The following is a 13,303-nucleotide window of genomic DNA, read 5'->3' as shown; positions in this document are numbered from 1 at the left end:
CAATAGAGTTTTACTTGAGCAGAATCAAAGCAACAGTTTTACTTGAGCAGAATCAAAGCAGCGATGGAGATCAAACTGTTTATCCCACACAGTAGTGCAGTAATCTGTGGCCATTCTCATCAGTGCAGATCTTCCTCTTCCACAAGATCTAAATTCAATGTTTGTACTGTTCAGTGTTTTTCTGCTTTTCTCTGTGTGTGTGTGTGTGTGTGTGTGTGTTTTGTTACTTTGAGTGTGTTGTTGATGCTATTTATTTTATTATGTCTTTCCTTTTTTTGTCTCCACTGACTGTATTGTAATCTATTGCATTGTATTACTTTTTCGTCACAACAGATTTCTCTGAATGGAAGTCAGGCCACTCTCCCCAAGCAGAGCATGTTTCCATATTGCAAAACCACACAGAAAGAGAGAAAACTATCTTTTTTCGTTCATCTCTACCACACATGACATGAGCACCAGTGTCCAAGACAGGCACAAGCTGACTTACCCGTACAGATAGAAGGGTGCTGGCGATGTTGTACAGCACCTGTTGCTCCCGTTCCAACCACAGGTCTTTGGACACTGCACACACACAGCATGGGGCAGCTCATTACATATCACATCCTGGGTCACCAAAAAGGTCATATCAGAATCAGAATCAGAACAACTTTTAATTCTCTATAACATAAATCAAGTGTGTTGAAGTCTGTGATACATGCACAACAGCAAAATATTAAAACATGGCATACAACATATATATATATATCTAACAAGAACACACACAACAGTGACAGCAAACCTAGCCCGATGTAACATCACCTTTCCACTATTCAAAACACACACACACACACACACACACACACAGAGTTGTATGCAGGCATCCACGCACATATTTGGCACATATGCACTTGCACAATATTAACAAGTATGATGAGGAAGTTTATATAAAAAAAAACAAATGGTAAAACTACACAATAAAAGTTTAAGCAAATAAGGTAAGAAAAAAAAAGAAGTCAAATTACAACAGTAAAATTAATATTTTGACAGCAAGCTAAACCACCTCAACTTTAACTGAAATAAAGATTAAAAACCTTCAATGTCATAGTAAAGTCAACATCTTTTTTTGGCATAAACAACCTAATACCTAAAACAAGAAATAAAAAAAAAACATATTGAGAAATTTCTATCTCCTCTCCTCCCTTTTTCTAAACCCTATGTATATGTGTGTAAGCCCAAATGTGTGTAACTGAATGCACCTGACTGAAGTCTCTACACAGATGTCTCAAACATTGGCTCGTATTTCCTGCCTCGGATGTCCATAACACCATCATATCATTTATACTACAAACAGATGCCTTAGTTACTGGTTTACATTTTCTGCAGTCCAGGGAAAGATGTCCAGCACTGCCATCCTCACACAAATCACTGTCCAGATTTGTGATCACCTGCAACACAGTTCAGGAAACTTGCTCATGTGGTCACAAGTAAATCAAGAAATCAAAAGGTCAGAACATGTCTTTCCATCAGTAATAAGCTGGAATTGGAAGGTGGAAGTAAGTAGAGACCATGTAAGAGGACACTGGAACTGCCCTTCAAAAACAGTGAAGTCTTACGTCAGATTTTGTAGTGTATGAATCATTTTTGCATTAAAATAAAATCCATCAGTTTTTAACCTGGTTAAAAAAATCCAGTCTCAGAACCAGGTACATTCTCCATCAGAGGTTGTAGCTCCCATGCTATAGTTTGTCACTCCCACACTGTCATCAAAAACACAATTGTTCAGGGGTGTGAGAGGAACTGAAAAAAAAAGTTTACTGAAGCCAGGCACCAGAGGCCACTTAAAGGGCCCCTGGTGGGGTGCACAAGCAATGTTTTTGTTGGGGGTCTGGAAGAGATAAAGATATTACCTTTCTGACAACAGCCAGCATGTAGTAAAGACGATCCAGTGTTTCCTGACTACGACCATTCAGGTGAGGCAGCTCTGCATGCAGCATTCGCATTGCAAAGCACACCATGGATCCTGCATACAGATCAGCTGTATCAGCACATCAGTTATTGCCCAGCACAGTTAATATAGCACTTGCAAAACAATAAATGAGTAAGTCAATACACATTTCAATAAAAAAAAAAGCAAAGTTCCACAAGAAAAGGTAGGCAGAGTATTGTAAAGCATTCTCTACAATAAGCTGTCATTTGATGACATGATGTTATAAAAAATATTATCATAAACAAAAGAAACAAAAATATAGCAAAGCAATAAATGGAATGAAATCTGAAACATGTTGCAATAAAACATATCTGTCAAGTATTTTTGTTTCAACAACTAAACACAAATCATTCTGATATCACGTCAAAATTTTGCCTTGAAAGACTTTGAATGGATGGATATCTGCTCTGAAGAAGTGTTTATTCTGCAGAATACCTTAAATGTAAAGGCCACACTGCATGTTCATTGAGTGGGTCCATGGGATGTTATAAAAATTAGTAGAATAAACATGTAAAAAGAGTGAAAATATGTAGCGGTAACATATAAAAAGAGTGAAAATCCTGTATCAGAACTTCAGTCTGACATCAAGATGAACTGCTGTGAATTAAGTTGTTTCCCTTAACCCCTTCTTGGCCCATACACTTATACCATCATTAATGCAAAGTACACCTGCTTTTGTGTATGGCAATGCAGATTTGATTCAAATGTGCAGCATTAGCCCAAGTGACTCTCTAAAGGTTCAGGGACCCCCTAGAATTATGGTAAAGGAGTCCCCAGGACCCCCAAGATTTTTCAGCAATCTGCAGCCCTTGATGACCTGAACTGTGGAGTGGCAGCATGACCACCCTCACTCATCACCACCAACTGACCTCTGCGGCCTGGGTACTGCTGAGGGTAGAACTCAAAGTACAGGTCTGGTGTGTCCAAGTTCTGGAAGGCCCTCATTTCACACTCTGCCATTTCATACAGCCGCAGCTTCACCATCAGAGCAAAGCGGCAGAACCACAACTGCAAGGAAGAGAAAATGACAGTCCTTTATCAATGCTTACTCATGGTGGTGCACTCAGGTACAAAATTTTTGTATGCTGTAAAATATTTTAAAGAAAAGTGTTTAAACTGTAATATATTTTATCACAATCATGCATTGGTACTTTTTGGATACGACAACAAAACAATCTGATGGATGCTTATCACATATATTTTACCAATTGCAAAATTCTTTGTATACAAATGTAGAATAAAAAAAAAGAAAAGCCAACACTATAGAATAATATTCATAAAAGATCTCAAACAGTCATGAGGAGGTTGACAAGTATGTGTTTAAAATAACTATGGAATATAATAAATTTGTGCAGAAATTGGTACAGTTATATGCATTGTACAGTGCTAAGCTTCTCAATAACATATGGAATCAATGTGCTGATGTTCTTTACCATTATCATTTTGCTATTGAATATCAAAAGTTCAGAGTGGCATTCTATTTTCACTTCCCAATTTATTTATTTGATTCTGTAAACCCCTGTCTGAATGCAGATTGTTGGAAACAATATTTTAAATGGCTTGTATTGTTTGGAAACAATTTTATGAAGGGCATGAGTTATTTTGAACATAAATTTACTACATTCTTTATGGTCTTGTTATGCTGAACACAGAAAGTTGCTTAATTCATAATGAATGGTCTGTGTGAGTGAGTTTTTTTATTTTGTTTTTTAACAATGAAAAAGCACAAAATAAATATACTGTTTTTAGTTTTGCTCTTATTATCCTGAAAAATAAATTAGCACCAGAAAACTTGACAAAACTCTTGTCCAACAAATTTTCATACAGATCTCCTCCTCTTCTTCTTTGCGTTCGACAGCTACACAGTCAGGGTCGAAGTCCGAGGGATGCCACAAACTCGGACATCCGGTGAAGATCGGCTGCCGTCCCCCAGAGCTTGGTGTTGAGGTCAGCACCCCCAGGCCAGGACTGCTGCCGCATCTTCTCATACAGGGGGCAGTCTTGGAGAATATGGGATGGGGTCTGGTCAGCCTGGCCGTAATCACATAGGGATGTGGCTGCCACTCCAATCCTCTTCAGGTGTGGTCAGAGGCCGCAGTGTCCTGTGCGAAGGCGGTAGATGGTAGTCTGGTGTCTTCTTTCCAGTGTCCTGATGGGATCTTGGTGTGCCTGGTAGCCTCCGTTCAGGGTGACCCAGCCTCTTCGGAATCTGCTGCGGAGGAGAGTTTTTGCTTCCTCATACGTGGCAGGAATGGTTGGCTGTGTGAGCTGGCTTCCTTCCTTAGCGAGGTGGTCTGCATGCTTGTTGCCTGGGAGGCCTACATGTGCAGGCACCCACTGGAGGGTCGTTGGGGCTGTTTGGGTAAGGGTTGTAAGGGAGGCCTTAAGGGACTGGATCAGTGGACCAGGATCAGGGGAGTCAAGGGCCTGGAGTGTTGACATGGAGTCAGTGAAGATGGAGATGCTGCCAAGGGGCTTTCCACAGGAGGAGAGGAATTCTGCTGCTGTTTTGATGGCCAGGACTTCAGCTCTGAAATTGGAACAGAGCTTTCCTCCAGGGAGTGCGATGCTGCTGTGCTCTCCATCGGGAAATCTGACGTAGACACCACTGCCTCTGTTGTGTGTGGCTTCCTCCGCTGATCCGTCCGTGTATACATGGGTCCAGGAGCTGGCTGGGTAGGACTCCTCTATCATGGCCAGAGTCAGGATCTTGAGAGTAGCTGGTTGCTGGTCTTTGGTGGTGATGCCAGGAACTCTAAGGCTGATGGTGGCCTCTATCTCTTGGTCAAGCCTCCAGTCAGGCAAGGCAAGGTCAGTGCAAGACTCCCCTTTTGCTGCCAGAACATCGCTGTGCTGTGCTCTGAGTGCTTTATACTGGTGGTTGAGGCTCTGACGTTTGAGACGGTTCTTGGTGGGCTGCTCCAGTCTGTGGTGTAGGTGATGTGAGGGCAGTCTTCTGAGCTTCTCTCCCTGCATCAGGACTTTCAGGTCGCGTCTTCTCTCCAGGGGCTCAACGTTAGCAGTTTTCTCCATGTCATGGATCGGCGTGGACCTCATGGCTCCAAGTATGAGGCGTAGTCCCATATTTTGGACTTTGTCGAGCTGGCTCTTGTTGGTCTTGGAGGCTGTGCCCCACGAGGTTGAGGCGTACTCCATGGTGGGTCTGACCGCTCCCATGTAGACCCTGGCGAGAAGCCTGCTGTCTGCTCCCCAAGTCGTCCCGGCCAGCTTCTTCAGCAGGGCTAGCTTGCCGATGCCTCTCCTCTCCATCTCCTCAATCTGGGGCCTCCAGGTCAGGCGGGTGTCCAACCTGACACCAAGGAATGTTGGTATATTCGTCTGGGGCAAGACCTGTCCCTGGAGCTTCAGCTTGACTTGCTCGTTGGCGGTGGAGAGAGAGAAAAGTGTTGCGTTGGTTTTTGTGGTGTTGAGCTCAAGACCCCAGTCTTCTGTCCATGTAGCGATATTGCTGACGACTTCCTGAAGCCGGTAGGAGGCCATGCTGGTGTGTTCAGCGGATGTCCATACTGCCAGGTCGTCTGCGTGCAGACTGTTGAAGACGTGCTTCGTGATGTTGTCTCTGATGTCGTTGATATACAACAGAAACAATGTTGGGGAAAGCACTCCTCCCTGGGGGACACCCTCACGTAGCTTGACCTTTCTGCTGTGGAAGCCATCTAGTTTGACCCTTGCGGTCCTGCCGAAGAGGTAGTGTTGGATCCACATGTACATCTTGCTACGTACGCCGGCTTGGAGAAGTTTCAGGATGAGGCCCTCCTTCCACACTTTGTCAAACACTCTCGACAGGTCAAAAAACACGGCCAGTGTCTTCTTCTTCTCCTGAAAAGAGTTTTCGATGCCCTGGACAAGGAGGGCTAGTTGATCTTCTGTGTTTCGGAATTTTCTGTAGCCGGTCTGGGTAGGTGAAAGGATGTTCTGTGTTTCCAGGAGGAAGGTGAGGCAGTGGTTGACCATCCTTTCCAGCAGCTTGCCGACACAGCTCAGAAGGCTGATTGGTCTGTAGCTGTGGGGGTCCTTCTTGTTCTTTCCCTTCTTTGGGATCGGGATGATCTCTGCCTCTTTCCAGATGGAAGGCACAACTCCTGCTGTCCAGCTGTAATTGAAGATCTGAAGCAGCACTGTTCTGGATGCTGGTCCCAGGTGCTTCAGCATGTTGCCAGTGACACCATCAGGCCCCGGAGCTTTCTTGGGCTTCAGCTTGTGAATGCCTTGTTTCAGCTCCTTCATGGTTAGTGGTTCGCTCGTACAGCTGTCATCTATGCCATGTGGGTCTGATGTCATAAGTTTTGTGGTTTCCTCTCGTACCTGCTTGATGCGCTGTCTGGACATGTGGATCACCCTCTCCTCTCGGTATAGTTCCGTAAAGGTGTTGGCTGCGGCCTTTCCTGTTTTCAGCTGGTTGTCCTGCTCGATGACGGTTTTGCCTCTGCTGGGGTTGTCATCATTCAGTTTCTTTGTCAGCTTCCAAAGCCCCTACATGTCTGTCTCCATGTTCAGGGAGGATGTCTTGTCTTGCCAACTCTTGCGTGTTGCTTGCAGCTTTTCCTTTATGAACGCAGCTTTCGCTCTGTTGTGTGTCTCTACATTTTTATCAGTGGGGGAGCTCTCCATAGTGTCCCTGGCTTCACTGAGGGTCTTGTGCAGGTTGTCAAGCTCAGGTGTCCAGTAGGGACGGTAGTTCCTGCGTTTGCCTCATGGAACAGCTGCCTGCGCCGCGTCTAATACTGCCTTATTAAAATTCTTGGCATTTTCGTTGATGTCTTGGTGCGACAGTGTCAGCGCAGAAGTCCTCCTGTCTACCTCGTGCTTGAAAAGGTCCCAGTTTGTCTTCTTATAATTCCAGCTTGCTGGGAGCCTGGTGGGATGGGTTTCAAAATGTCTCTGTACTGTGATGATCACTGGCCTGTGGTCGCTGCCTCCAAGCTGGGGCAACACCTCCCTTTGGGCAATGCTATGGATGTCGTCTGTCGCGAAGGCCAGGTCAGGAGTGCTTGTGGTCCTCCATGCTCGTGAGTAGCACGTTGGTGGATCTTTTGGACTGTTGATGAGGATCAGCTGGTTACTGATTTCATACAGATAAACATTTGCCCATAAGAGATGACACACAAACTTTTTTTCTTTTTATTTTATGTATAGCTTTTTTGCATGTTTCTGGTCAAAGTACAATGTCTTGCTACTGAAGTACCAACCTGCAGCATATCAGGGGAATGCTCAGTGGGTTGTCCCATGTTTGTCTCCCCTTGACCTCCACTGACCAACAGTCGCCCTGTCAAATCCACTGCAGCTCGCAGACACCCACTATCCTGGAAGAAACAATGGATAATGACCAGAGATTCTAAGATTTTGAAATTTACTGAAACAGGCAAAGAGAAAGGGTGAGGGGATAGGGTCTTCATCAGGCAATGCCTTATGAGGGGGTAAGAGGGCAAGACCCTGAAAGTTAAGACATTCAAAAGAATAATATTGAAATATATGCCTAAATGGCAGGGGAACAGGTGCAGGGGTCCATTGGGGGGAGGGTGGGTGGGAAGCTGAATCAAACATTTGCTATTATTTTCTTTCTTTTTATAATGACCACTTTTTTTTCTTTTTAAAAAAAAAACATTTTCATTATAAAAATACATACTTTCAAACAAGAAAAAAACATCAAAACTGAAACAGATAAGCAAAAGACACACACACTTACTTCATCATCACCATAAACACTCCACAGAGAAGTATGCTTTAACTTTCCATCCCCTGACTCCATGATCCACTTCTCTCACATGCTCCCTTATCAACCATCCACCTCCAACCACCCCCCACCCACCCTTCCACCTCAACCTATTTATCTGAGTCTCACCATTTCATGCTAATTTCATGCAAACAGATGTTCACAAAAAATGAAGATGAAAGGAAAAGTCTTACTGTACTTAAGCAAGTGCCTCAACTGTTGGTAAATACACACTGTAGTTTCAGTTTCAGTTTCTGAAGGAGGCGTCAATGTGTTTGGACAAATTCATATATGCTACACCACATCTGCTAGGCAGATGCCTGACAGCAGCATAACCCAACGCGTATGTCAGGCCTTGAGTGCATGCTTATAGTTATATATTTGTGCACCTATCAGAGTGGGTTTCTTTTTACATAATTTTGCCAGAGGACAAAACTCTTGTTGCCATGGGTTCTTTTTCAGTGCGCCAAGTGTGTGCTGCACACAAGACCCTATCCAAAACATGCGGACAACATTATAATCATACCACAAGTGAGCAACTGACTGCTCATCTTGCTCACAAAAATTACAAATAGGAAACTCAGTTAATCTATGCAATTATCGCTTTGAGTTGGTGGTAATCTGTACAAAAGCCTAGTTTGAAACCATCTCAGTTGTACATCTGGAAAAACCTTATGACAATGAGAAAAAATCTGTTTTCAGCTGAGATTGTCAAATAAGTTATTCCATTTCATAACTGTAGCTTGACTGGTTTTGTTCTCATTACATGCACACATTTGTTTCCTTTCTGTATATGTAATGCATAACCAAATTTTGCTATCTAAAAGTTTATATCTGTTAGTCAGAACTACATCTAATTTTTGGCAGTAATTTCATATTGCTTTCAAAATGCCTTCATAAGCAAGAAAATTGGTTCTTACACCTAAAAAACTGAGCAAGAATCCATCCTTTAACAAGGAGTTAAAAATATCGTAAAAACTGCAACCATGATTATTATGTCTGATCTACAATTTCTGGATGAAATAATTACTAAATTATGAAAGAAGACAAAACACAGAAAAGTAAAGTCAATCAGTAAAGATGAATAATACAAAGCTTTTGATTTTGTCTTTGTTTTTGATATTCCCCTCATGTTAACAGTACATAAGTACTGGAGCTAAAATCAATTATTGAGTCAATATATTTGATTTTCAAAAAGTAATAAAACAGTCTGGGAAATAGTTGAACAGCTTCTTAATTTACCATATCATTCAACACAAAAAAATACTGCATTTTTATGCAGCTATGCAATATTCAATTAAATATTCAACTGCAAATTTACAGGTACAGAGCAAGGAACGCTGGCTCTGAGATTCATAGACAGTGCAAATAACCCAACACTGAATTTGTAAACTGTATCCTTCCGTCCAACAAATGAACAATTTATCAGCATGATGCATCTGGGACAGGCACATACATCCACATGTTCAGGGCACCACAATAAAATTCTTATTCTGTTGTCAACCTTGTTGCAATCAGAACCACATACCACCAGTTTCTGGAGGCCACTGCAGTCTTGGGATACCGAGTCAGCTGTCAAAACATGTCGTCTCACTGCTTCTTGCTCTCCCATGTAACGGTATACAAGGTCTCTCACAGGGTCCCCCTGAAAAGACAATACTTAAAACTGAATATTCTCCTTTATTAATAAAGCAGATGATTCCCCAAAACAAAGAAACTGGTTCCGTTAAAATATATACCACCAAAAACAAAACAAAAATCATAAAACATTTTCATTGTTTTTTTGTTTTTGTTTTTTAAGTACTTAAAAATCTGTCGGGTCTCCAAATATAAATGTATTTCATTACACGAAATAAAAGTATATGTAATCTAAGCAGTCACAGGGATTGTAAGCCTGATGAGTACCCACAGGATGAAATGACCATCGCTTGCTTTGGTTACAAACACTGTAACACTGTATCTCCTTTACGGAGGACCTACTGACAAGGTAAGCACCCTTTAGAGTCATCAAAAATTCTTTCTTCCTCTTTTACTGGATTTCTGTTGCTGTTTTTCCAAACCAAAGAATTTCCTTTCTCAAGTATCTTCTTTCTCTCATTCCCTGGCTGAAAAGACTGAGAATCACAGGAGCTGGTTCTGCAGGAGATTCGTTCATTTATCTTTGGGTGTGTCTGTCCAATACAGAACTTTCACTACCTTTATGCATAACAGTAACTAAGTCAACAACAACCTGTTCAGGACCAGTGCCATGAAACATGAATCATCATGCAGAACAAAATCATCAGTAAGGAAGCATGTGCGAGTTGCCAAGACCTGGAACACATTCCACATCTGCCAGACTACTGCAACAACAGTATCCTCCCCTGAACCAATAGAAGCTGGAATAGCCTCCCTCCTGAAGCTGCCTAGTCCCTCACACCCTTATTTCAAAGGTAACCATTGGTCTTGTCCTGTAAATCTTGCCTCCCCACCCTGTTTCGTTTTTCATGTGTTCACCCTCCCCATATCTTGCATATCTTGTGGTTATGGTTGATACCTTGACCGATGCTCACTGACAAGAAGAAATCAAAATCAAGTCACAAAATGCCTTTTCCTTTTTTCATCTTGGATAGTATGACAATAACCTTGACACACACACTTCTTCACCATTATTTCTGCATGCATTTTCTGCTTTGAGGTTTAATTAGTGCACACACATACACACACAAACACACAGAGATTTTTTTTTTAGAAAAGAAACAACATTCCAAACTCTCATCAGCTACACATGGAGTCAGCACCTGAGGTTCACTGTTGAGTACCCCAGGACAGCTCAGCTGTTCTACTGCAGGACTGAATGTTCCAGGAGGGCTGGTTGCCTTAGCAATGAGAATGTGGCGTGTAGCATCTGAAGGAATCCAGGCATCACAGCGTCTGTCAGTATCACTGACACACAGACTGGCAGTAAATATGTCATCTGTGCCTGCTACATCACTAAAGGAGGGGAAGCCTCCGGATGGAGGGCCAGAGTCTGGGGCATGGAATGGACTGCCTGGCACTGACGGCTGCCGATCAAACCTGTAAACAGCATAATATAGTGATCAATAATCATCTTTATCATGAATTTTATATATATATATATATATATATATATATATATATATATATATAATTTACAAAATTACAAAGTAATATAGCTCCATTTTGTTTTGAAAATATAAAAAGAAAGAAATGAGAAAAAAGGTAAGTTGGTTAGCCTGGAATATGGCATTCTGCAGTCACAATTCTCAAGTTGGAAGTTCCAGGAATCCCTGATGCAGTGACTATTCAAAACTAATTTCAAGGAGATTCGTGTGTTTCTAGATTCAAGTTTTAAAGGGAGTTTTATAAAAAATAAAAAAATTTTTTTTAAATACAAGGGTTCAGTATGCAACCAAATAAGTTATCTGTGGCCAAACGTTTTACAGCCAAAATAACAAGTCCATTCACCTGAATTTCAAATGCAAACTCCGCTGAACCTGCAGACTGCCAGTTGAGTTCATCACAAAGGTAGCAGTGGAAATTATATATCTGGAAATTTTCCAAGTATCCCAATCTAGACTGTGTCTACAGTGTCAAAGAATTGTCTTATAAAGTTGCATATTCTCTTCACATGATTTGAAGCTGTGATATGAAGTAACTGTCTGCAATTAACATCCATGAGCTACAACTCGAGTATTGTCTCCACAACAAGTACCAGATATTTCATAAATATTAAAATCATCTGTACAAGGCAGTCTCTCTCTCACATAAACAAACACACATTTGTCTACACTATAATGAACTGACCTTCCAACTGAGATGTGAAAATAATATGAAAACGGTAAATGATTATAAGATCCATCTAAAAATGTTTGTGTGAAAAGGCACTAAAAAAAACTAAACATAAAAAAAACCCCAAAAAACCCAACAACAACAACAACAAAACAACAACAACAACAACCAACAACAACAACCCCAAACCCACTGAATCTGTTGAGTGTGTGATAATATCAACACATCTATTGAAATTACACTGTCACCTACTTTGGAGGATCTGTTGTTCCCTTCTGTGGTGAGGGTTGTGAGAAAGCTGGCTGATGCACTGGTGTGTGCTGTGGTGACATCTGTGTTGGGGTTGTTCCTACACTTGGACCCTGAATTGACAATCCCTGCACCATGATACCAATTTCTTCCTCACGAACTGGCTGTTCTCCACAGGTTGTATGAGCCTGTGGTATTGAATCAGACCTCTCTACAAGTCCTGTGTGGTGTATTACATCATTGCCTTCTCCAGCAGTGAAGGACTCAAATTCATCCTTCTCATATTCTGTTAGTTCAGATATGGCAGGTGCTTCCTTTTCATTCTCTTCCACTCCCTCAAAAGCAACAGTTTCTGGTTCACTCTGTGAGATCTTGTGTTCTCTGTGAATGACACGTGTTATGTCTTCATTTACATCTTTGTCAGGTTTGTTTTCCTGGCTTTCTGTTGGGGCCAAGGACTGGAAATGATCCTCATCAGAATCTGCCTCCTGACGTTCAGCAGTAGTCATGTCTTCGCCGGTGTCATCAAAACCTCTTTCTGGGCTAGATTCAGTCTCCCCAGTTCCCAAAGAATCAAAAAAGTCATCTCCACCACCATGATTTGAGAAATAGCTGCTTATGTTCTGACTCTCAGCTGCATATTGGGGATGAGGATCACTGGTTTCATCTGCATTAGCAATGACACTCTGGTCTGTCTGTGATTCTGAAGCAGATGGGATCACAGAGCTGTTCAAGTCAATGCTGACATCAATGGCAGCTGTAGTGAGAGAAATGCCTGTATCTTTAGGGTTCTCTGTAATACCAGGGATGTCATCACTAGGTTGATTTCCTGTGTCACTGTCAGTGGGCAGCAATTCTTCTTCCACCAGGTCCTGTTCATCACAAGGAGATGGCTCCAGGGCCACAGAGTCCAGTGTGTCAGTGGTGGGAGAGTTGACAAGTGCTGAACTGTTCACAGGAGGGGCCAGGTTTTCTTCTTCATACAGGGTATTGTCATCCATTTCTTCAGTTACCTGGAAAACAGATTGGGGAGGCAACAGTAATATAATATACAAACTGAAAAGAAATATAAGGATGGTATAACAGGTTAAGGGAAGGGAGGAGGTTTTGGTGGTGTTCAATGTGTGACTCTGTTGATGTCTATGCTCTCAGGGTGAAGGCACAGAGCATGGAGAACACAACTGTTTCAGATAAGAGTGTTCCACTTCCAGTCTGACTTTCCCGGGGAAGAAAAGAAAATTTCCTGTGCTTAGTGCTGCATGAAATGTTACTGTTGAGAGTGACAGCTTATTCTACTACTGGATGCAAGTCTTAGGTTGGTATATTTCATGCATGCCAGGCTATTTCTGATTTTGTACAGCATGGTGAATCTGACTTGTTTGTGGTGCTCGTGTGTTGGTCATTGGATCAGATAGGACATGCCACCAATACCAGAGAAATGAGAGATATATTTCTTTTTGATTGAGAACAAACCTAATAGTGTGTCCAGGCTGTTTATGAACTTGTCAGTGTATGTTCACAAACCTATGTATTGCAGGGCCTATGTTTTAATTTCAGTTTCT

General features: G+C 42.0%; 1 protein-coding gene across 2 annotated transcripts in view; it reads right to left on the bottom strand.

Annotated features, from left to right (window-relative positions):
- LOC143295357 (trafficking protein particle complex subunit 12-like) overlaps positions 1-13,303 on the bottom strand; it is a 28,013-nt gene that overhangs the window by 13,430 nt on the left and 1,280 nt on the right. For both annotated transcript variants that reach the window (XM_076607013.1, XM_076607012.1), the window contains exons 2-9: positions 11,745-12,754; positions 10,481-10,757; positions 9,229-9,345; positions 7,177-7,290; positions 2,836-2,974; positions 1,887-1,999; positions 1,352-1,424; positions 488-561 (exon numbers count right to left, since the gene is read on the bottom strand). In XM_076607013.1, the coding sequence (XP_076463128.1) occupies positions 488-561; positions 1,352-1,424; positions 1,887-1,999; positions 2,836-2,974; positions 7,177-7,290; positions 9,229-9,345; positions 10,481-10,757; positions 11,745-12,742 (1,905 nt within the window). In that variant the 5' untranslated portion in view covers positions 12,743-12,754. The remainder of the gene's footprint in view (positions 1-487; positions 562-1,351; positions 1,425-1,886; positions 2,000-2,835; positions 2,975-7,176; positions 7,291-9,228; positions 9,346-10,480; positions 10,758-11,744; positions 12,755-13,303) is intronic.

This window comes from Babylonia areolata, chromosome 20, assembly GCF_041734735.1.
Source record: "Babylonia areolata isolate BAREFJ2019XMU chromosome 20, ASM4173473v1, whole genome shotgun sequence".
NCBI lineage: Eukaryota > Metazoa > Mollusca > Gastropoda > Neogastropoda > Buccinidae > Babylonia > Babylonia areolata.
The sequence above is the reverse complement of the archived record's forward strand: the minus strand, read 5'-3'. Positions and strand labels throughout refer to the sequence as shown.